Source organism: Nesoenas mayeri (assembly GCF_963082525.1).
Source record: "Nesoenas mayeri genome assembly, chromosome: 1".
In the NCBI taxonomy this organism is placed as follows: Eukaryota; Metazoa; Chordata; class Aves; order Columbiformes; family Columbidae; genus Nesoenas; species Nesoenas mayeri.
The window spans coordinates 119178470-119204120 of record NC_137541.1 but is presented as its reverse complement, the minus strand read 5'-3'; the positions used below and the strand labels follow the sequence as shown (position 1 = coordinate 119204120).

General features: G+C 40.1%; 1 protein-coding gene across 4 annotated transcripts; it reads right to left on the bottom strand.

Annotated features, from left to right (window-relative positions):
- Positions 1–5960: 5960 nt before the first annotated feature.
- On the bottom strand, positions 5961–25062 carry ZBTB21 (zinc finger and BTB domain containing 21). 4 transcript variants are annotated; one of them, XM_080351805.1, is made up of 3 exons: positions 24965–25062; positions 17992–18126; positions 5961–14314 (listed from the first exon to the last, which is right to left on the bottom strand). In XM_080351805.1, exon 3 carries the CDS (start codon positions 14299–14301, stop codon positions 11125–11127), a length of 3177 nt encoding a protein of 1058 aa, XP_080207931.1. In that variant the 5' UTR covers positions 14302–14314; positions 17992–18126; positions 24965–25062; the 3' UTR covers positions 5961–11124. The 4 variants fall into 4 exon arrangements, 1 of the variants encoding a protein (XP_080207931.1); XR_013922684.1 differs by lacking the exons at positions 17992–18126; positions 24965–25062 and having other exon boundaries at positions 7894–7906; positions 8991–9071; positions 10971–14314; XR_013922682.1 differs by lacking the exons at positions 17992–18126; positions 24965–25062 and having other exon boundaries at positions 5961–9433; positions 10971–14314.
- Positions 25063–25651: the final 589 nt, after the last annotated feature.

Here is a 25651-nt window from a genome sequence, read left to right as displayed (position 1 = left end):
TACAATGCACAGAGATAAAATCAATCCAAACCTTTCTCACTAATTCTCTGCCTCTAAGCACCAGCATATTTTTTTCTACACACATGAAAGAAATAGAAGGTTTGTAAGAGACCATACATACAGTCTAACATGAAGTCTGAAACAAGGGCTTTGTCAGGAGACTATAAAAGTGTAAGAGGCACTTATTTTGGCCAAATTGCACTTTGGCTGGGAGAGCTTTTACCAGTGTCCCAGGACTCTGTGTGATGCCACCTTTAACTGTGAGATGGCCATTACCATGTCTTCATTAACAGATTTTGCTGGCATAACAGTCAGACTGAGATGTTAGCACTGTCTACTCTTCATTGACAGCTCTGCTGTCGGAAGCAGACCTGTCAGTCTTCACAGCTGAAAGATGACCCTTTGGCATGTTACTTCCTGTGGAAAAGGGGACCGTTTCTCCTGTCACATGGCAGCACTTCAGCCTCTCTCCCTCTCCTTTACCTGCTGTGCCAGGGGTAGGTAACAGCCTTGTCCTTCTACCTGCTGACCCTGGCAAGTCTGCTCAGGGGTTGTGAGGCAAGGAGAGGCACAATGCTAAAGCCAGAAGGTGAGCTCCTCCACTTAGTCCTGCCCTTTAGTGTACTCTCCAGTCTGTTTTCTGCAGCTGCTTTCTAGGTGACATTCAGTATGTGTGACCCATCTCATCTCTCATGACTCAACATACCAGAGATTATGTCCTCCACTTTGCAACAGCCGTCAGAGACAGTAATGAGTGTGCAACGAGCTAGAACGAGGGCCAGGTGGGATGGCCCAAGAAGCCTCCTTGGAAGATGGTTGGCTGTCTGGCACTAAGGAGGAGCCATTAAGCAAGCTTTCAAAACTAGGAGCTAATGTGAGGACAAGGAGGCTAGCACTGGGCTGGCTCTTGATCTGGAATAACTGCCCCTGCCTCATATCTTCCAGACACCATCCTCTTATTAGTGGAGTCTTACTCCGTACAAAAAAAGGCTCTGAGATGATGATACCAGTAGACCTTCACTTAGACTAATTACTCTTATTTTTGGTACTTGTGCAAAATCAGGAGATATCTGATCTATCCAAGCACAAATCTCTATTGAAAAAAATTTGTGTCCACCATGACCTCACAGTAGAGTATCTTCAATTCATTTATGCCACTTAGTTCTTCTTTGCCCAAATGCCTACATCTCCTAAGTGCTTAAGGAGGCATTCTGCCAGAAGCTGTTTTTCATTAGATCAGAAAACTGCTTTTGTGGCTTTGTTATTAGATATGTTATTAATATATAGGTATGGTCCTAAAAAAAAAATCTTGAAAAAACCACCGTTCCTCATAAATATGTGTTCACAAATTGGCCAAGTTTCAAATGGATCACAACGTTTTATTTTGACCAAACTTAATTTCAAATGATGTATTCAGATATAAAGCAAAACTGCATAGCCATGCTTCAATTCCATTAGAACAACCATGGACACAACTTGGTACACCGTGGATATTTGTAGTTTCTTTTGTAGCCATTCATGCACCAAAAATACAGCCTAGCAAAGAAAAAAACAAAACCACAAACCCCCTCCAACAAACAAACAAAAAACATCATGAGAAAGCTCACAAATAACATCACCATGGCGTTTGTATTCATCATAGCGCATCAATATTTCACCCATTAATTTTAGAAGTGTCTTATAATTTTGTCATATTATAACTACTCTGCTTTTCTCTGTAGGATTACACTTTTCCAACTCTCCAATATCTTCATAAATAACCTATTTCTAAGTGGTCGCAACTTTGCAAAAGGAACAAAGACATTTTGTCTGGAACTGCTGATGGTTTCTTTTACTACTTGTATCTGGCATTGCAATGGAAGAGGGAAAAATATTTTTGAGAGTATCATTTTTTCTATTATGTTGAATCTTCAAAAATATATTTACTACAGTAAAATACCGGGATTTATTAGAAACTAAACCATGTCAAACAAGCTGCTTTTATTTTCTTCTTTATTTTCACCTGCTGGAGCCTGCATGTTCTCTCCACTAGAGAGCGCAAGTGTCACCAGAGGTCATGGTGCTGGGATGGAGCGACTGCTGTACTCTAAGCAGTATTGTGAGCGGCCTTCCTCAAGTATGGCACTCCAGACGTGATCGGAGATTTCAGCTACATGAAGGTTAATGCCTCTGGGTTAATTTAGGCTCAGAGCTGTGCCCAAATCATAGAATCATTTAGGTTGGAAGAGACCCTCAGGATCATCGAGTCCAACCATAGCCTAACTCTAGCACTAAACCATATCCTTAAGAACCTCATCTAAACGCCTTTTAGACTTTTAAATGGTTAAGGCTTCCCATGTCCAAGACGGAGCTGAAGAATTTCCTGACAAGGAACCACTGGAGACATTCCTCTCCTTCCAAATCCTGGGCTCCAGCCCAGGAGATGCTGACTTCCCAGGGACGTGTGCTTCTCCCATACAGTACACTCATATGCTTCCCAGACACATGCGTGAGGACACTTAGACCAACTGCCTTTGGGACTGTCAGGCATCAGAAAGAAGAAAGGACTTAATAAGTAGTAAAAGAGATCTTCAAGTTTTACAGTGAGAGCAAAAGCATATCAAGCAATGTTGCAGGAAATTAATGGTAAGAGTATGAAAAAAAACCCAAAAGGCTTGTGAAAAATCTTAGAACTCATGCTTTCCTCTAGAAGCACAGTTAAAATGCTCCAACTCAGCTAGACAGCTAAGATCCAAGGGCATGTCCCAGTTTGATGTTGCATGTCATCTCAGAGCACACCCCCATGGGTACTGTGCTAATGCTAAAACACTTAAGAATCTGGAGCGTGTGGGTACAGGCTCACTCATGGTTACGCAAATCCTGCCAGATACTTGAAGGAGAATGCAACGTGTTATGGCACGGGCAGAAGGTAAAAAGCTTGTGAGCGCTCAGTCACGAGTTCACATTATGTTCAAGTGTGCTGACTGTATGTAACCGTAATAGGTGTTAAGCTACAACGGATCCTCTTGCATTTCCTTAAACAACTCTCTGTGGTGCAGAAACAATTGGGATGGACTGGCCTCCTCCTTGGCAGTCTCAAGAGGGAGCCAAGGACTGGAGAGTCTGGAGATCTCTTCACTCCCAACTATCAGTTAGGCAGAAACCATGCCGCTTAAAGAAATACTGGAGAGATAGCTTTTAGACAAAAGTGTATTATAACATGCCTTTGACCTAACAGGGAATTTTCTCCAAACTCAGCAATTGCTGTGTAACAGAGCCATATTTAAACACACTCACATGCATTTTTATACACATACATATATATGTATATATAGGGGTTCACCTTCCGTGTGGTGCTTTCCAGTGTGGCTCTTCAGACAGATGCGATGTTGCAGTCTTTTATTTCTGGCTTTTCCTAGTGCCTGTACACAGTGTTAGAGGCACGTAATAGATAGTAGGATCATCTCCATAAAATGAAGGTTCTACGTGGTTCTTCCCCTCTTGAGCTTTGTAGTAGTACTTGCTAAAGAACTACCCGATTTCAAATCTCATTTTAAATATCAGTGATTCTCCTCCAGACTTATTCAGTGACAGTTTGGTATTCTTACAGGTTTTTTTCTCATGCTCTTAAAGAATGCATTTACATGCGTTTACATGCCTCAGTCAAATTTCTCCTGAAACAAGTAATCTGGATGCAAGCTAACAAAGCTGAATTTCTTCCTTGTGGCATTTGGCTGCTCAGCTGATTGATGAGTGAAGAAGAGGCAGCAGCCTTGTTAATCACAGCCCTGGGCTATCATGCAGTGAGGAAGTCTTTACCTTTTCCCCTATGGGGGGCAACAACTGTGTCTTTTGTTACATTAACTGGGCTCCACACAGGGTGCCCTGCAGAGCAAGAGATGTGCATGAAGCCAAGGACTAACCAGCTGAGGAAGGAATAAGTAGGATGGTGGTCAACAGATCTATCTTTACTATTCTATAGGTTTTCCTCTGGTTTTATAGCCCCCTCTTTATAGGACCCAGAGGTGCAGGTGGTGAGGTGGAGAAACTGCAAATGTATCTCCACAGGTATAGTTTCCACACCTGGCAAAGCCCTCAGGACGTGCAGTTTTCAAAGTCTGTTCCACAAGGACCCAAACTTCTCCCAGTGCAACACTGTAGAGGAAATATTATTAAACAATCTTTTGGGAAGTTTTTCTTCCCTTAAAAGCATAGAGGAATGGATGCAGTTTTTTGTCAGCCAAAAAGGGTTAAAAGGTTGCAAACCCCGGGGATTCCTAGCTGTTCATTAGGGAAGAAAGGAGAAAGTGGGAACAAAGGAGCTGTATTCTTCACAAATGACACCTTAAAACAGAGGCTGGTTTTTTTTTTTTTTTAACTTGTTTTTTGGCAGAGCCACAGTGTGCTCTCCTCTATATCTTATGTTCTTCTACTGTTGTCATCCTACTCCCACCTCTTCTTCTGGCTCGTTGTCCTTTGTTCCTGCCTGCCGAGCCTGCTAATCTCAGTATGGTCTCTTCCTTCCAGCAGAAGCATCCCTGGATGCTCTTAATCCCAGCAGGTCATGCTGCTTCATCACCACCTCATTTTTAACACCAGTGCACTTCATTGGAGTTGCTGGATGAGAGCCTGAGCCCTAAAATATCAGTTTAAGCTAATGATTACAACCGGGGCTCTGTGACATCATGACATCAAAGAATGGTATCCATCCTGGGTCCTGGACTGACAAGACATGAAGAAATTGTTAAGGATTGTATCAAAAGTGCAGAAGAAATTTAAAACAAATTATTTGTTAACATAAACTGGCTTTGCATACGATGTTCTCTTTCAACTCACGTAAAATTAAGGGGAAATAAAAGTTGTGTGTGTTGCTTCATTGAAGCCAAGACCTTGAAAATTTCTATTGCCAGAAGATTTCAGGACTGGAAACAGAAATATTATCCAGGTAGGTCTCATGTAAAAATTACCCTGTTTGTGTATTTAAAAGAAGAGTGATAACTGAAAACAACATATGAGTGGAAAAGTAAGGAACAGTTACTGGATTTCTTTGCTAAGCAACTGTCTTAAAAGTGGATAGCTGGAATTAGAATAAAAATAACCATGACAACAGGCATGATGTTAATGGCATTATCGCTAACTTTTTACCATTTTGTTTTGCTTTTTGACTTTTATGTCAAATATAGGTTGTATGGTCTCTAGAGCAGACATTTTCTGTGAAGCATTTAAGCAGATGTTCAACTGCTCTGAAACAGTAACAGAGAACTGTATGTAGATCTTAACTGGCTGTAGAGAGAGCTGTACTCTTGCTGGAAATCTTACCCTTCTCACTAAGACCATTCTTTGCTACACAGTCAGTTATGCTTATGAAACTTCTTGGAGATGATTAACTTGAGACCGTGTCTCCTCTATTAAATGTCAGTGAAACTGGTCAATGGGTTCAACTGAATGCACAAATTAAAAATGGCAAAGGACAGCAAATGTGAAGTCCAAAAAGCTGGGAATACTGGCCTAAGGGTTTTCAAAGATAGGTCTCATCTACTTTGAAGAGAGGAGCCTAGGAAATCCTGTTCTGAAAAGATACAGAGATCATTTTCTGCACCATGGGAATCCACGCACTATATTCCCATGCAGGAGTTTTGAAGAGGGAAATACACATAGCAAAACCGCTTTTGATGAGAGCACTGCAAAATACCATAAACATTCCTGACCGTGTGTTTCCAAACATCTGGTTCAATCTGGTTTTACATGAAAGAGATACTCAGTTGAAGTAACCTTGCTTCCACAAAGTCCCATTTTAATCACTGATTGCACAGGAAGCAGAATTGGGCTCTGCTCAGGTTTTTAAGAGATTGTCTAGAGCAGTTGGTTTCCTTGTATTTTCCAGTAAAAGGTTCAGTAGGGCACTTACTAAGACAAACAAAAAGCCATTATGTTTGTAATGTAAAAAGTCACATCCAACAAATAGATCAAAAGATGCTCTTTTATAAACAAAATTCCCATCCCACAGACACAATGGTATGTACAATAACATCACACTTTGCCAAGAGATTACAGTATAAAACACAATAATTCAAAAGAAACAAAGTGTAAGTTTATTGGATGCCAACATTTCTTAGTCAAGATCTAAGTAAAGAAAACACACAGTAGAAAAAGTTGTACAAAGAAGCAATGGATTTACATTACATTAAAGAAAAAGTTACCGTAAGCTATTAAGTCTCAGTCCTAAAAAAAGTAAAAATCCATCCTGGTGTATTGAACTGATACAGAACGACTATAAAGGTATACAGGATTATAAAACCAGTTTCTTTTATCTTACCTCTATAATCTTTTAAAATGACAAGTGATTTTGTGTAATTAATTGGAAAATTCTATAGCAAATATACTGGATAATTCCAGTTTTTAGGAACTGTAGGAAACTACTCCGCTGTACCCAAGCACTAAAATGATCCCATTTTCCTGCTTTTTAAAAAGGGACACTATCAAGAATAAGTCTTAAAATGTGTACTTCATATAAATTTTGCGTGTCACATCACTAAAGGTAGCTTGTTCTGCTGCTTCAGTAGTGGGAAGCTTGTGTCTTTAAAAGGTAATGTGTATCACTGAGAAACTGGAAAAGGAAAAATGGATTAAGTCCTTTACTCTGGAACAGTGAGAGAAAAAGCAACATGAAAAATAAGCTCAACCCACAGAATTCAGATACATTTTTCAGACATACTTGCAACAACTAAGGATGCCCTTAATAGGCATTCTCATGCACAAGCAGCTCAAGTGTTACGACTCAATTCCCGTTTTTGAATTCTTTGCTTTTATTAATATAAATTATTCTTAATACAGAGAAGTACATTTACCGTATCCAACCTTTCTCTTGATAGTGTCCCTTTATGTACAACAGCTATAGTACAGTTTTTCACAAGTCATCTTAAATAAGCAAGAATCAATGACATTAGAAAACACTATCAGGCTGTGTTCAACAACAACAAAAAGATTTTAACACTGATTTATTAACAGCAACTTTAAAAAAATAATAAAACCAAAACCACCTAAGCTTGCTTTGATTTTTATCTAAATCTTCTGGTAGGAAAATGTAAACAATTTTACTGAACAGTATAGGCACATGCCAGATTACAGGCTCATGCCGGATATTTGCACCCTCACTGTTAGTGCCAAGAATTTAGGCATAGTCTGTCCTTATCCCATGTGAGGAACTTCTAGTTTTATCACTGGAAGCTTGGAACAAAAACAGAGTACATGTAGCTTCAGACCAAACCCACATGTCCTACTTGGGGGAAAAAACCCAAACATTAGACAAAAAAGTCTACTAGATGTCACTAGAAGGCCTGCCTAAATAAGAAATGCAGGAGTAAGTCTCTTACAGCTGTGTTTTGGTTCACGGATAAGGCTACATCTCCATTCCGAAATACACAAGAGAAAGTCTACTGTCACCCACTGCTTCAGCAGGTTACCTGCTCAATTAACTGTCACAGGGTGTTTCGCTCCCGTTTGCCAAAAAAAGAAATAATAAAAAAAAAAAGTAGGTACATTATTATTACTGGTTCACATGCTTTGTTTTTGTAAAACTACAGAAATATACTTTAGCTGTATATGCAGTTTTTACGTAGAGGAAAAATAATTTTAACTTTTGGTTCTAGGGCTTAAAAAAAATCTGTATGTATTTTTCTGCCACTGCTCACTTTCAAGGTTGATCATGGTCCCACTTTAGCAAAGAACTTAAGTATGTGTTTAAAAAAAATTAAGACTGATTTTAATGGAACTTAACCATAGGCTTAGATGCTTTGCCAACAGAGTGCCTGAAAGGAAAAAAAGTCCCAAACCAAAATACATTTCATGGCTCAACCTTGCTCCTCTTAAATGCAGCACAAGTTTCCACTGTACTTCCACTGAAGCAGGATAGTTCTCTGAGATTTATCTGATTGATTATAAAAATAGCAAAAAAAAGTTTATTAAAGATTCTAATCTATATATTAAAACATCTCCACGTTCCTGACACAAATTTGAAGAAAAAAAGCAAACCACTTTTTATATTTAACAAGACCTCTTAACTTTGTGTCACTTCAGTACACAGCTACAAAATTAAACAAAATATGATGAAGACAGACTTTTGTATCAATAAATTTGTCTTTTATTTTGGCTGTGGCCAAACTAGACACTCCTCAAAAGACCTTTATTTATAAACAAGCAACTAACATTTTTTCCATAATTTAACTTTTAAAACATATATTAAAGTTATATTAGTGGAAGCATATTTACTCCATATCCTCCAAAATAAACACTTCTATCAAGGGCTTTTTAAGATACTGTATAAAAGCTAATAGAAAACCAGAGCTGCTATACAAACATCTCATATTAAACTTCAGGGATCCTGAATTCCTTTACTAAACAACAAGAAGCAAATTTAAAAAACAAAACAAAAACACACAGAACACATTCAAAGTTAAGAACAAAATTTAAAGAAAAAACCCCAAACAAAACAAAACAACTAAAGAAAAACTTAGAAGGAGGCTATTTAGACCAAAAATATTTTATGTATTTTTTATAATACAGAGTATACTAGGAAAAAGATCAAGGTTTCTTCAAAGAAGTTGCACAAGCTTTTGATTTCAAGTGTGTGAAATTTATCATCCTATCACATAGCAGAATCCCAGCTGGAAGTTAGATGACTATGGCATAGCTGAACTAGTTGCCATCTTCCTTCAGAAAGCACACTGATTTTTAAAAGGCTACATATAAACTTTCAGATTGTTGTGTAGAGGAATCATTGATGAAAACTTAAGAACCATTTTACAAAAACATGTTCATATTTTATAGGCACAGATTTTTAAAATGCATTTAAAGGATACTTAGCCAAGCTTTATGTTTTTCTGATTTTGTTAAACCAGATTAAGTGCAATAATAATTTTATTTTGAAATTGTTTCTGGTAAGAAATAAATTTAGTCTTATTAGGTGGAATAAAAAAAGTCAATAATTAGAAATGTCACTATTAAACAAGTACCTTGTTTTAATTGCAATGTCACCAAAAGAGTTTAACTGATAGTCTAACAAATCAGCATAATCATATTCAGCTACAATTTGCCTGAAAAAGGACCAAAAAGAACAACACGTTACTATTAGAAGTGTTTTGTAATGATTTTAATCAAAAATGAAACAGAAGAGACTTGAAACTAATACTGCAATTTTTTTGGTTGGTGAAAAAAAAAAAGTCAAGGATCCATCCTGAGCCAATTATTTTAAATTTAACTTATAAGAAAAACAACTTAAAAAAAAAATCTGTTGGAAAATATAGTGGCACGCTTGGGCCTTCACTGAAAAAAATCTACTCCTGTGTGTGTCTAAGTAAGGATGCCCATCCTCAGATTCTTAGGAGTTACACTTGTGCTCAATTTTGCTAAATCTTGGTGTCAGCTTGCAATTCTTCTTACTTCTGATTTTAGGATGCTGAAAAAAAATTCACGGTTACATACAGAATTGAAGCCTCGCTCCTGCTCCCCTGGAATCTGGTGACTAAACTCCTGTTGCTTTCAGCAAACACAGACTGGGCTCTGACTACACGGTGTGGAATGCGATCCCCTGTCCCAACCCGCACGGGGTAACGTTGGTCAGGATAAGAAATACTTTTTGCATCACTTAACATCCACTTGATTCCATCACCACTCCATTAAGTTTAAATTCTAGCAGAAGAATTTTTCACTCTTTACCACCTGTTTCTGGGTAAATATTTCTTCTACTTACAGAATGATTTTGGACCCTTACTATAGCTGCTGGTAAATACCTATGATCCTACTTACACTAAATGCTCCAGTTGTGATTTGAGGTAAAATAATGGAACAACACAGAATATCTGCAGCCCATTATTACCACGATTTTCAACAAATGAGAAAATTTCAACACAGTATCACATATCATAGAAAGCAGCAGAAAGAAATATTCTATGCATTGTATTCATAAAATGCAGTGATTGTAGTGTGATGTTTTTTTCCTCTGCTTTGATCTGGATATGTATGCTTAATACAAATTTCAAATACATACTTCTTCATTTATACAGTTGTCTATATAAATATTTACATTTTTAGTTTTTGTTAAAACATATTTTTGTACTTATGGCCAAGCTTATTCCTGTGTGTAGGAACACAACTCATCTTCTGTCCCTTAATGAGCTCTCTTTTTTTTATTTAGTAGTTATACATTCCTTTGTAGTTAGAATTACGAACAGTTGTACAAATAGTGGAAACAAAATTATGAAACCTGTCTGACATCCATTCAATCTGAGTTCCTATTATAAACAGTACCATTTCCATCATGATGGCTGTTAATACAACAACTTCAGCTACCAAAGTATCTACAGTAAATTAGTCTTTGGGACATTATATAAAGCAAAGTACCCCCTTCCCCAGTTTTCATTAGAAACTTATAATTAAATGGCTGAAAGCAGGCTTGCTGCTCCTTTTTATATAAAATCTTAGTAACAATATTGCTGACTTTAAATTCAATTCTAATTTGCACAAGTTCCATATAACAACAAAACAATTCTATATTCCCTTAAAATATCAAACATTCTTATCCAATAACATCATGATTACTCAAACTTGAGGTTTATTTGTTATTGCTAAAGGCTTCTAAGACCTAAGTCAATTCAGCAAGACACTCCATCCACCTCCTTCCTAACTGCAAGTGCATGGCAAGTATTTATATGGAGCTTGTGTGTTGGTTTATTTAAAAAAAAATTAAGTTGGTTACAGTATTTCACTACTACAAACACACAATTAGAATCCAAATTGTTGTTGCTCTTTAATATATAACTTTATATATAACACACACGCACACACCAACATCACAGGATGAAGATCCATGCATACAATCCAGATGTGATCGTATTTCAGTGTTAAATGAAATAAAAATTACTCTGTTACTTTTAGATCCCAGACCATAGTATTTTAAATTACTCCGCTACTAACTACTAACCAAGTTAGTTTACCTTAATCTTCAAATCCAAGCAGCATCACAAATTCCAAATTTGACGTTGTTGCCGTCACCGTTTTGATCCTCTTAGATTTCTAGCTTGTATGGCATAACTCTGAGATCCTCAAAACAGCCTCCACTGAACCAGCTTTTTAAGGTATCTGTTAAAGCTAATTGTGTGTCTGTTCATGGCTCCATAGACTAAAAGCCGTCTTGAAAGTCCTATGACAGAGTTTACACATGTATTGTCTTTTGAACGTGATTGCCGAGAGTGGTGGAGCATGATAGAAGAGTGTATCTGACTCCTGCGGTACAAATAATTTTTCAGTAGTAGTGGAGCTTTCAGACAAGCCTGTTGGACTATCAGGCTCCAAAGGCTGGATTTTGGGGAGGGGCGGGGGTGGAGGTAAGGGTGGTGGTGATGGGGAATTAGCTGCTGGACATATCTCAGGCTCCTTATTTGCAGACTCCTCTGCCGCCTGCGACATATGAGACTGGAAGTGACTCCACAGCCGGAAATTGGTTCGGAAGGCCTTGTTACACACATGACAAATAAAAGGCTTCACAGAGCACAAGAGCTCTTGGTGACGCTCCAGCTGTTTACGTACAGTGAAAATCTTCCCACACTTTTCGCAAGGCCACAAACCAGCATCTTTGTTGGAGACGACTTCCTTAGGTTCTCTGCTAGCTTCAGTGACCTCATCCTCTATATCATCTGCAGGCTCTTCTTTGATCTTAATTTTAAACTGCTTCGACACACTTAAGTCTTCAGGTAGGCAAGAGGAATCTTCCGAATCAAAATTTATTTGTTCTGATGAATCACTGAATACACCATCTTCCTTTGCAGCAACAAAGTTATTCATTTTATTGGATTCTGATGGAGGAGGCAATCTTGATGAACTAGTCACTTCTCCATTGTGATCCAGGATAGGTAAAGAAAAGTTCTCTGATGGAGCCATTGTGTTTTGATTGTGAACTTCAACTTGATGACGCCAAATACTAAAGGATGATTTAAAGGTACGCATACACTCAAGACAAGTAAGCTTCTTGTATTCACACTTGCTTTCATGCTCATGCCTCAACTCTGGAGAAGTAAATCTAAGGCTGCAGTAAGGACAGAGAGTAGCGTTTCTACAGAGTTGCTCATGATTTCCCTGTTCAATAAGTGAAGAGAGCTTCGCATTGCAGAGACGGCACTGATAAACCTCTTTGTTTTCTATCGGACTTTCCATATGAATATGATCTTTCTGCTTAGGACCCTTATTTCCTCCAATTGGTTTCTCCCCTGGGTGCATTTTTATGTGTTGTTTAAATTGTGAGAGGAAACGATAAGCCTTCCCGCAGTAGGTACATATATAGGCTCCTTTGGTTCTAGATCTTAGATTCCTTTTGATGACCTGTTGTGCTTGTGAAGCAGTCTGTCCCTGAAAACCTTGTTTACCACGTCTTAGTTTAACGATTAGAGCTTTTTTAATTTCTCTCTCTCTCACTATATCGATCAGTTTTCTTTGAAATTTTTCATCCAAAACAGCGTGCGAACTGGAAGCTGGTGAGGGATTCTTCACAATTCCATGTTGTGTCTGGCAGTGTGTCCACACTTTGAAATTTGTGTGAAATCTCTTGTGGCATATGTCACAAGCATAGGGCTTCTCTGGATTATGATACATATTAACATGACGATGAAGACCTGCTGTTGATCTGAAAATTTTAAGGCAGTGTTTACATTTAAATTTTTTATTTGGTCTTGCTTCTTCCATCTCACTGTATTCATCCTTACTGACATCAGAATCAGGAAAATCAGCATCAAGGTGCGTAGGGCTTGAGCCTTCCTCAAAATTGTCTTCTGACCCAGGAGAACCTTGCTCATCCACCTTCAGTTTCTTAAACGGTAGTCTTCTATCAGCTTGAAATCTCCTTTTTGCTGGAAGTCTACTTGATTCCTTAGGATCATCCTCAGTTTTAAAAGGAAAGTCTTTATTTGTCGATGCTGAAGCATCACCCACTGTAACTCTTATGATTTCAGCAGGATCTGAAAGTGGACTGCTGGGTTCAGTTTTTATTCGCACCTCTGTGAGAGGGGAAGCAACCTCTCTGTCAGTTGACTGAGAGGCACTGAAAGACCTAAGGCGATGTGGGTGTATTAGCTGTGGTTTTTCATCTAAGACTAACTTCTCTGTTGACTCTTTCAAGGATGACTTTTGAGATACAACATTGAATGGCTTCTGGGAATCATTAGTTCCTGGTGAGGAGGACGATGATACCTGCGATGGTTTTAGGTCAACGGAAGTTGAGTAAATAGGAACCTGGCTGTCCATGGACAGCGACCTTCGAAGGAGACTTTTTACAAGTGGCCCACTTCTGTCAATACTTTGGTTTTCTGGACCAGATCCACTAGATGGGATTACTAGCCCTAACTTAGAGTAGTATAGCAAATTCCTGTCTTCACCTTGACCAGTTGCTTTTCCTGCCTCTCGCAACAAAAATGTAGATTCTGATGCACCACGGAGAGACAAGACTGGTGGACGCAGTCTTTTTAACGACATCTCTGCGGCCTTTCCTCGTAGAAGTTGACCACTGCTTCCTGGTTCATCATTTGCAAGTTCTTTCTCTGCTAAAGGCATTTGGGGCAGTACTGTGTTCCTTTTCACTAAACCACCTCTGCTCTGATCCTCCACAGTTCCAGAAGTTTCATGAACCTTGGTATAGCTCACAGGGCTTTCTTTCAGCCACCTCCTTTCAGTCAGCGATAAACTGTGGAGGGTTTCAGTTGGTTTTGCTACTTGTGGTCTACTGCTAGTTTTGACAGCAACAGAGGGGGAAGGTTTAGAACTATGGCTTAAATCATGTTGCATCTGATTTATACTTTTTGCTTGTGCTTCAACTCTGTTCTGACAGACAATGACACTTCTCTTCTGAGAACTACTTTCATCTTCATCTTGATATAGTATTTTCTTAATAGGGCAAGCTGGAAAAGGAGCTTGAGGACTCTTAGAAACAATGTTTGTAAGAAAGGATATTCCAAGACTGTAACCCAGTTCTTGCACAGCTGCAAGACTGCCTTTCTCAATGAACAAGGATGAAGAATAAATGTAGTTTAACACATTATCAAAAGCATCTGGCTCACAAAAGTCAAGTTGAAACACTGACTGAGACTCATTCTCCTTATTCGTGAACAGAGTCTGGAAGTATTCACTGCTGGCAGCCAGAATGTTTTTATGAGCTCGAAATTTCTGATCTCCTACTATAAGAACAACATCACACAGCTGTCCCTTTAGACGCTCCTCATTCAGTGCACTTAGAAGTGAAATGGCGTGTGCTGGATTTATGTAATGCAAGAGTCCCTCCATGATTCTGGTGTTTCTGAAAGAGAACAACAACAAGTTGCAGGTTGTGTTACATGAACTATTGTTAGAGATAAAGTAAACACACCTAATCCCTCTGTACTTCATGGACTGGCTAAACTACCATCAACAGTGCTGAAGAAAACAGCTTGTTTGGAGGAAAAGTATGGGAACTAAAACAACACTGTTAGCTCCAACAGGTGCACAAGCTCAAGAAGAACCAGCTCAAGTGTCCACTTTCAAATACACTGTTAATTGCTGATCTTACACCAAGAATATTACACCTAACTAACTGGGAGTGAGGGCTGTGTTCTCTTCCTGCAATATACCTGTCCATGTGAAGGAACTGCTCAGTTATTTCACTCTTGATCATCTTTTTCTCATCTTTAGCTTTATGAAGATCTATCTTGACAACTACATTGATAAACTCTTGAATCAGGTATCTAAAACCTAGTTATGCCAAGTCACCTGAGGCTAAGCAATCCTGACAGTCTCCTGCACACTAAACAAATTAACAGAGGTTTGTTGTCATTTTACATAGAATGATGGAATGGGCATTAATACCGGGAACAGAGAAGGAAGCAGAATTATTGTCTGTAATCTAGATTAATTCACCATGTTTGTTTATGCTTAATAAGTGTTGTTAATGTATACTCTAGCTATCAAATATGTGTCACTTATAACTGCGCTGATAGGGTCTGTTTTCTTGGAAATGTCACAATTATAATTGAAGTATCTCCCCCATTCTTTTGTTCTAGATTTAAAGCAACCAGAGAACCAAACTCTCAATTTTATTCAGTAGCATAAGAGCACTTTATGCCCACAACATATATACTTCAGGAACAGTTACTCTCAGATGCATCCAAGAGTACAACATGCACAAATTAAACTGTAGTGCAGAAATCTCCATGTTCCATATGCTTCAAAACACAGCCCACTCTATACTGTGGCGTGAAATGAAATTTATGTATCTGTGCACGTGCACACACGGAGAAACCAGAAATATCCGATTTTTTTTTTTTTTTTTCCCCAGAAACACTCTTGAAACACGCTTATGATTCTGTTCAAGTTAACCTGTAATAATTTGACACTACCTTCTTCCATAGTGGTAGTAAAACAAGTCAATGATGTGTCCATTAAGAGCAATTATCTTCTTTTTACAGATGATTTTGGAAACTATTCTTAGGTTTATAATTTATAAATGATGTATGCTACTACAACAAAAAGGTTTCACTATTTATCAGCTTATGAGTAAAACAAAAATGTTATCAAAACAAAAAACAATATTAAGATGTCATAACTTCGTGATTAATAGATGAAGTGGTAAATCTTACAACTAAATGGATATAAATAAGTGATCGAAGTCTAAATTGGTATTATTGAGAAATGACCTAAAGGGTCCCGCATACAGCATCTGAAGGCACTGATCGTATGTTAGGACTGAGCTACCACCCGTACATCTAAAACTACCAAATGAGTTAATAGTGTCACAGCAACAGCAAAAGCAGAATTCCATTTCCTCACCAGATCTGTCTTTACAGAGTGTTTCAGTGTCGTTTCACAAACACCAAGTTATCCTTAATTCACCTCATAGTTATAATGTACAATCCCCCCCGACACCTCCATCTAAAAAGAGCAGAGCAGTCAAGCTGCTATGAATTTGAGAAACCAATCTGGTTTAGTTTGCTTTCTATGCTTTGCTTCAAAGTACTGTCTGAGGCAGGGGGTTGCACTACCTGTCTCCTTTGTGGATGCCACTGCAATTTAAAGTGGTGGAGTCTGGCCCTAATCCAGTCTTGTGGTCTGAGCACCCATTAACACTTGGAGTGCTATCAGAATAAGTGTTGCAGGAATGCATCTTTTCCTTCAGCTTCATCGGAAAGAAACTGGGTTTGCAAACTCAAGTGATTCATCTGGGATGCAAGCTGCAGCATGACATATGGAGGTAATAGATCAACAGTGTTCTTAAAAAGGAAACTTGAACTCAAACAGTATTGTAGAGACACCCAATAGTAGCTGCTGCAGAAGCCATACTTCATATACTCCTGTCCCACTGTGTCTATTTGTCAAATGTTATGAAATATTTTCAAATCTTTCATTTTAATCTGCTTTACCCAGGTCTTGCGTTTTGTGTAAGACACTCACAGAATAAACATCACGTAATTACTATGTGTCCCTTTGTTCACTGTAACAAAATAATGCTACTGATAGAGATAGGTGTAAAATCGACGTCCTTAAAGCAGAATCCAATGGTCACCCATCCTTCTTTCCACATTCTCCTTTTTTATTGATGGAATGCCTTCAATTTATTATGCTAAACAAGTCAGAGCTAAGCATCTCACTACAATCCCCCATTTCATTCTCAGAGTACAGTCTCTTCTATGCAGTGAAGGAGGCAGAGCAATTTGGTGCAATATGTAACTCTGTCACTTTAACAGTAACCAAGACTGTGACATACACAAATGGCAAGGGACCAAATTAATCCTGAAAAGGGAGCTTTAATCCCAGTATTTCCTAATTCCAGTGCCTGACTTCTATCTTAATAGTCTTTAAACACAACAGTCAGAAATAAAATAAGCTATGATACCTTAAGAAACAAAACCAGAACTGGTCTGCAGAACTATTTAGAGACATTTACACAGATCATTTGAAAGCCTGAAATACTTAAATGTTAAAAAACCCCAAAAATAACCAAAGTAAATGTACAATGTATTAAAATTTCACTACATTAATACTTTTCAGTAACAAAGTTGATCAAAGACATTTCTGCTCTCTTTTGTTCATCTTACTGCAGGTCATTCCTCCTTCAGCTTGTGCCAATACAAGTATTTTCAGGCCTGTATTACACAGCAGATCAGATAATAAATAAAAACCAAATAATATTTCTTTTGAAATGCTGGTTGATTTTTATATTAAGCAGTAATCTGAAGAGGTGGCAAATGGCAGCAGCAGAGTAGCTATAAGAAGGCAAGAACTCCTTACAGCATTTTTTTATCAAAGCCAATGCTTGGCTGACTGCGCTCAGCCCTGACAAAAAAGGTGTGCCTAGCTACTGCATAGATAACAAAGCTATGGCAGCCTCTTGCAGCACTAGAATTGATTCCAGGTGTCTGAGGACTCATACTGCTTCATCTGAAGACTATTTTGCCATTAACTACCTAAACTCTTTCCTCCAGATAGCCTGCTTCTGCTCTCTCCAATTATTTCTTCCAGCTGCCTTCATGAGTGACTGGAAAAAAACCTCTTTTTTCTTCCATGATGTTCAGGTTGTATCAAGAAAACAGTAGGAGCATATCAGAAAATCTCCCATTGGCTGTTTTCAGGTGCCACATGCTACTGCACCTGCTGGACCTCAGGAGGAACAGTGACAGCAAGACTCTAGACCCAGGAAGGGCAAGTGCAGCAGGAACACCTACAGCCTTCCTTTAGGAGGCCAAGAAGATATTTTAGTGTCAATCTTCAACAGCCTTCTATTAATCTCAGCAAACTGGATTTCAGAAACTTAAGTACCATATTTGGTACAAGATTTATTTTATTTTTTGAACAAGGATAGAAAAAGACATCTACTATTTCAAAATCACTTTCTGCAATATTTTTTTTTTTTTAAATCTCTATTCAGGAAAGCTCTTTGCAAGGAAAAGATGAAAAAACTTAATCTTTGGCCCAGCAGTTTACTGATCTTCAACAGCTACCTACCTTTGAAGTGGTAGTTTCCCTTCCTTTCCTCTGTCTGTTACTCTCACATCTTCTCCTCCCAGCCCAGTGGGACCCTCCTCTTCTTTTCACCAGCTCTGCTGCTCATTTGACCTCCCAGCAAGTTGATTCAGGTCCCTAAAATGAAGCAGGGAACAAACAAAATCATTCCAGCTTTTTATATCTATTTGCTATTTTATAGGTTGGGAGCTTAAGCAGCTCATTGAGAGGTCAGATGAGCATCAAAATTTCAGCAAGAGAAGCCATGCAACTCCCCATTCTTTGTCAGCAAGTTGTTCCGTTAGGTTTGTCCATCTGAAACTTCACCTTCAGAAACAATGAAGTCACCAATGCTGAAACTTTACAAATACACAGCTGTCAGCTAAAGCTATGTTAATAGCACGTTGAGGGTGGCAGTGGGAAAGACCATGCTCTTGAAACACTGAATGAAATGCAGTGTTGCAGCAAGGAGGCGCCAGGGCTGTGAGAAACTGCAGTTCGAAGCAGAAAATACAAGGAAGTAGGAAGAAACACACAGAGAGGGGGCAGGCAACAAGAGAGACTGAATGGGGATTTCAACAGGGAAAAAACATCCATAAGAAGTGTCGTGATAGCAAACCCACTGAAAAAAAAAACAAAAACAAAAACAGAGAAACATGTATTATAACACTCAGCCAAGAAATACAAGTGACCTCCTGGAGTATCCCCAGGTGAATGCAGGAATGTTGCACTCAGTTGTGAGTCCTTTGCAGAGGATTTGATGGCTCTGATAATTCATGTGATGTTTCAGATGCACGGGGCGGGGGAAAAGTCCCATTACTGATCAAGAGTTCAGATGCAAACCAAACCTATGCTGCTTAAGCTTCTACTCAATGATCCTACGTTGGATTTTAGTATTTGAGTTAGATAACAGTTTATCAAATGCCTCTTCTCCCATCAATAGCCTTTGCAACATACTCTTCTACAGTCCATATATATTTACACACACACACACATCCCTATGCAACCCCAAAAGCTATACGTCAAAGTTCCAAAACTGCAGAGCAAAAATGTTTGCACTTCTGTAATCTTTTTCTAATCAAATATTTAAGTAATCTTTTGCTGCAAGTTCAGGGATTCTGTCTTCCTGGATTTAACAAAACACAATTTCAACCGCTATTGCTGTTTTCTATTGCAGACAATATTGTGAACTTTCTCCACAAAGACAAATGTTTTTCATCTCCAGCAGATGAGCAGCAAGGAGTCACTGGTATGAGGGCAGGCATAAAATTAAATAATATATTTGCTAGTGTGTGATACTGATGTATTAATTTCCAACTATTTATCCTCCACACATACAGATGCAGAAATTTAGGGAGAGGAAAATAAGTAATTCTATAATATTTCTCAGTCTCTCTATTTTGCTCTCCACAAGAGATAAATAATTAGCAGTTATCCTGACTAGAAATTCTCTTCGAAATTAGCAGCTACTTTTCACATTCAGATCATGTCCATAGTTTTACCAACTGACATTCAAAATACCTCCTTCTCAACTTGCAGCAAACTACAAAATGTCAGAGTAACACCACAAAGCTCCACTTGTCCTTCTCATTCTTATTTACAAACAAGCAGCAGCTAAGGGTGCAATTTCATCTTCCCCTCAGTCCAATCTAACCAGGGATTGCTCCTGCAAGGAGAAGCCCATGTCTCACCCCCCAGCAGACAAGCTTGCTACCAGATCACTAAAAGTGAACCAGCTGACCATGGGACTGCAGAACTACTGGGCTAAGGGAGAGGGCAGGAATGTGCACTGGCTGAGAGCTTTTCTAATTCTTCTTGTAAGAGTTTGTGAAGATTAGAGCAAATCAAGCACAGTTCCAGAAAATATCTGTCCTGATCTCAATGCCTCAATTGAAAGGTGTGTAACTCATCATCCATATTGCTGTAAACTAAATCAAGAGACTAAAATTTTTAAAAATCCCTTTCCCTAAGGAGTTCTTCAGTTTTCACTCTCTTGAGTTTTCTAACATTGTCATTAAACTCTCTGATCAGACAGGAGCCAAAGGCTCAATGGCCATACAACTTAAACACCTAAAAAACCCTCATCCCCAGAAATATTCTTATGATTTTTTGAAAGAGATGCATGTAATTGAGAATTTGAAGAAGTGGAGACACACATCAAATGTGTACACTTGTATTCTTTCAACAGGTCTCCTTCATTACTCTATTGGTAATGCTGAGATATACTTAGCAAATTGAATAATATTCAGTCATGCTTTACTATATGAGCCACCCTTTCTTCGTTTAACTGGCCCAATTCACAATAAAATCTTGTCTACCTACTGCTTTTAGTTTTGCTGGTATAGTGAAAATGACAAACCCTTATTGTGGGTATATTTCTATCAATATAAAGATGCTTTTGACAGGCATATTTTAGACGGGAAGACAAGCCAATTATACCCAAATAAGGTACTTTTTTCAACTTTTTACTTTATCAACAGAACTGTGTGTACACTAAGGTTTCTATTAAAAAACAAGTGCTGGGGGAAAAAGTAACGCACTTAATCTGAAACATGCAGAACTAATATAAAAACTGAGCCTAAAAACTGCTAAGTGAGGAACTTATGATTCAGGGAACACAGACATCTCCCACCCACTGAAAGTATCCAAAGAAAACTCCATTCCGCCATCATTAACTACGGGCAGGACACTGGGAAGGTAACAGGATACTGTAAAAGGGAAAAGACAATAGCAATATTACATGAGTTTTACATAAGAGATCTACAATGTCACGGATAGCACATGGAAGATTTTCAGCTTACTCAGACTCTATGTGCATTTGTAAGTAGACGATATCTCATATACTTAAAAAAAAAAATCCTCCTCCTCTACAAAGAAGAACAATATGTACTTTGTCATTATTCCTCAAAAGTATGTACAAGAAAGGTGCTGATCCTATTCTTACTGAACTTCTGGGGAATCTGGCCTCAACAGCAGCAGGACTGTACCCAGAGTTATCTCCTGGCACAAACCAAATTACTCTTGGTTGTGACAAGTAGGTTAAGTTGTGGTAGTGATCAGAAATCACTGTAATTCTGCTGATTTTCCATCCATGTTTATTAATTTATTTGAAAAGAATTTTTGTGAGGCATATTTCTTGTACCAAGTAGACTATTTTTGAAAAATTCCCTGAAGATACTCACAAATGTATTCAGACCAGAATGCCAAACAGTTCACCCCAAAGCAGCACTAAAGTTTTTTCGCTTGTGGGCCCCACCATGACTACTGGTACCCTCCTAGTTCCAGTGCATTGTGGTGTCAGGCTGGTGCTGGCTTATGCACAGCTACACAGTGCTGGAAGGAAACCAGTGAGTCAGAGGGAATGGGGGGGCAAGGAGGTGGCAGGGACACTCGCCATCCCCAGTATGAGAACTGCCCTTAAACTAACCACAACTTATCAAAGAGATTACTGAGAATGAATTGCAACCTAAAGATTACTCACACTGTTAAGGGCTGATGTAGGATAAACCATGGATAAGGAGATTAATGCTCTAATACAAAAAAGGAAAAAAAAATTTCTTCCTTTCCTAGAGAAAGCAATTTAATCACATACGAATTACTACAAAAGGACAGGTTTCACAACATTTTTTTTTTAAATTATTTGGCCAAAGGACTTTTCATGCCTTTTCATCACAGATTGTAAAGAAAGATTTTGTACAACAAAGTTGTCGTGTTTCACTAAATCTCAGAAACAAACTTCCTCCGACAATCAGGACTAGGTGATTTTAAAACTTTCTGATTTTTAATGGGCTGTAAGATTGCTGAGCTGATGGTAGTAGTGGTGGAGGTAGATTGAGTTTAGGAAGGTAGAAGAGTTGCTCAACACTTTTTTCTTGTTCATAAAATATACCTGAACTATTTTAGAACAACATAATACATAAATTAGCCAATAAGCAAAGACAACAGATTTTTTTTTTTAATTTCACTGCTGATTGAAAGAAAATATAAGAGAATTGATATCTTAAGTATTGTCATTAAGGGAAAAATGGGAAAATAGATTACAGTGCAGAGACTAATATTAAATCTACACCATAAAAATTTGGAGAAAGCAACTCCCTCTACACAGAATACCTATTTTAGAGCAGGGCATCTTGCAGTCTTTCCACTTGCAACAAATTATTTTGCTGCCTCTAAAGATTTTTTTTTCCCTTCCAAGAATCTCAGATCATTAAATGTAGCAGAGATCATTGTGAAACAGCTCCCTTGCTCAAAAGTTGAGAATTTGTTTTAACAAGAGCTGGAAACAGCTGCAACTGTAGTGTGTGACTCACAGCATAGTACCTCCTGGTGCAGTACAAACCATACGGTGGTAACAGCCAAACTTCCTCTCTCCAGCTCCTCCTTCCTCTACACTGTAAGTATATACTTGTTTATAAACCATAGTTTTCACTATTTTGCAGATAAAACAACTTTCAAAACCTTGAAAACTGTAACTGGAAATTACTTGGGGTTTTTTATGGTAACAGCTTCACAGCTCCTGAAATTCAAAAATTCAACAACTTCAATACACTAGGAAAGCTCACAGCATTCTGCAAAGTTGTCCTTTCAAACCCAAATGCTGGCATGCCTCTAATTTTAAGGAAAGCATACTCAGCCATTACTATGAAGATGATCAGTGAAATGATACACAATTCCCAGTGTATCAGTATTCTCTAGCATCGCACACACAAAAAGCATGAGCTCGCAAAACCCAGTCTCTTAGTGATATCAAGCTTCCAGTGATATGGAGAATTCTCAGCCTGAGAAGCGTGTTGTATTTGAGTCAGCTGACAGAGGATCACCCTGTCAGCTGGAACCTACACAGCAGGAAAAGGAACCACAAATGTTCACATTTATCATACTTGTGACTTGTGTATCATTAAACATACAGCTCAAAGAAGACTTTGCAGACTTCTCACAAGCTATTTCCTCTTTTTATATTAAGAGTGCTAATACATACCAAAGGCTAAATTACCTTAAGCGTTAAAGAAACGCTCAACCCATTATGACTTTAACCCTGTTTTGGATCACAAGGCACTGTTGAAGTTGGTGGAGGAGCAAGAGTACCAGTGAGAACAAGAGATGTGGTCACCCGCTCTCAGTTCCGATCCCCAGGGGTGATCTTGGCTCCAGCAGGCTCAGGGGAGCTCACATCTGGAGAAATCCCTGATAAATCCTGGTCTAGCACACATCACTGTAGCTGAAAACTCCACAGGTTGCAATCTGTGACATCTCCCTGCTGAGAACGTGCAAATGACAGTTCTTTAGATGGTCGCAATCCAATCAGGTTGTATGGATTTTCTACAGGTAAAACAAATGTTCTTATGAGATTACAGCTGTATAGCATGAGGCTAACAAAATTTGAGAGAAAGGTATGTCAGATGCCCTTCCACCCAAGAGATGGCCACATAATTTGTTTTTTGCAAACAAAGTTTAGAAAAACAGTTGCTAAAGTTAGCTCAAAACTTCCCCTCAAGAACATCAGCATAACCTTGGCGGACAATTTTAGTCAAAGCAGCTGGTTTGTCAGTCTGAGTAAAGTCAGAACAGACCACTATAATTGGCAGTGTTCAAGTAATACAAACATAAAGCAGTACTAGATTTACCTGTAATACATATTTGCTACTCCCGATTTAATAACAAAATCCTTGTTGCACAAAAATACATTTAGAAACCATATTTTTGTTTAAGCACTTATCTAAGGATAAAAATATTAACTATAACTACAGAATCTTCACTGTATTTACAGAAAGTTTTGTAATTATATAATTCATCATAATCTCTTCTTATACCTACAGCCTACCTACTTCTTACTTCCACTTTGAGTCCAACAACAAAAAAACGGAATAGCCTTTATAGCCATGTAATTAAGAGTTTAGTCAGTACACAATGAAATTCTGCAATGTCTCCTGTCCCTTTAGATTAAGTTTCCCTGCCGTCTGATATTTCACATGAGCTGCATCCAATCTGGGTGTATAATGACAGTTCGAGCTTTAAAAAGTGTTAAAAGTTCTCTCCGACAGCTGTGATCTGGTAAAATACCTTCCACTGCTTCATAGCACATGGCTGCTACATAGCATAGAGAATTTTTCCACTTGACTACGAGATGCACTTTTTCCTATTCATTAATAAAATGGCCAAAGAGCTCTTGGACTTTAATACCTGCACGTCGCAGGAAGCTCGCTGGATTGCTTTCCGCCTTGAAATTTGCAAGCTAGTGTGGCTCTCCAAGACAGACGAGTTGGGGACACCTATGACAATGAGGCACAGCCCTCCCGGATCCTCTGCCATGTTTTACATTTCAGATCAGAACCGGCAGCTCCCCCGGAGTGGGAACCGCCGCCGCCACTACTCAGGCGCTCCGTCCCTCCCGCGGCCGTTGCGGGGTAACCGCCTCCTGAGGCGGCGCTGCCGTCCCCCCGGGCACCCCACTGCGCTGCCCCACTCCGCTACCCACGCGGCCGCCGCTCCCTCCCCACCTCCCCGCCCGGCAACGCCGCCGCTCCGCATGCGCCGTGCAGGCGAGCACCGCCTGGCGCTGCCCCCGCTCCGGCCGCCGCGCAGGCGCAGTTCCGCGGGATTCCGACCCGGGCTGGGGGGGAGGAACGGGGCGAGGCACAGGCAAATGACGGACCGCCGAGGCGGCGTGCTGGCGCGGGGCATGCGCAGAAGGGCAGCCCGGCAGGTCTATGTGGCGGGCGTGTGCCGGCGCAACGGGCACCAGCCGTTTCCTCAGGGCCGAGGGAGCATGCGCGGAGGAGGTGGGAGCGGAGTTTCGTAACCGGCGCAGGCGCAGTGCGCCGCTCGGGGACCGCAGCCCCGCTCGGTGGGGGAAGAGAGAGAAAAAAAAAAAAAAACCACCTCAGAGTTACGTCAGGAAAAGACGCCTTTGTACAGCGCGAGACCCACACGGCGCGGGCAGCCCCCGGAGCGGGCGCGAGACGCGGCCGTTACTCACCCTCTCCGCCGCCAGCCGCGCCCCCCCCTGCTGCCCCCCTCGGCGCCTCCTTTCACGGTTCGCCCGCGCGCGCTGCTGCCACCGCCGTGATTCCATCCATCTTGAATTTGACGTCATCCCACACCAGGGATGAGGTCATCGAAGGGAACGCTCGTCACGTGCGCAGCCCTCCGATTGGCCGGCGGGAGAGCGGGGGGCGAGGCGCTGGCGCGGCGGGGAGGGTGGCGGTTTGGGGGACGGTTACGGGGGATCCCCCACCCGCCGCCCTTCCCTCGCAGGTAGCGCGGCCGCCGGGAGCCCTCACGCGCTCGGGCCGCCGCGTGGCGGGGACGGCGGCGAACGCCGGAGTTCCCCGGTACGTCCCCGGCTGCCGCCCTCGCCCGCCGCCCTCGCCCGCCGCCCGCCAGCGCTTTGGGAGGGAAACTGAGGCAGCCGCGGGAGCGGGGGGTGGTACACGGAGAGGCAGGTCCTTGGCTTTCCCCCGCGCCGCGCACTCCCAGCGTGGTGGGGCCGGTGGCACTGGTAGTAGGATTTGGGAGGGTGCTGCTGTGGTAATCCGCACCCCCTCCCTGCGTCCCCCTGCGTATTGGGGGACACCTCTGCGGGCAGTGTTAATTTTCAGTTCTCCTAATTAAATACACTGGGGAGGGGACAGCGGTGTGTGTGTGTTTTGTTCTGGTTTGGTTG

What these genes read in the sequence shown, in the direction of transcription:
- ZBTB21 (XM_080351805.1), bottom strand. Translation starts at nt 14,301, where the DNA reads ATGGAGGGACTCTTGCATTACATAAATCCAGCACACGCCATTTCACTT.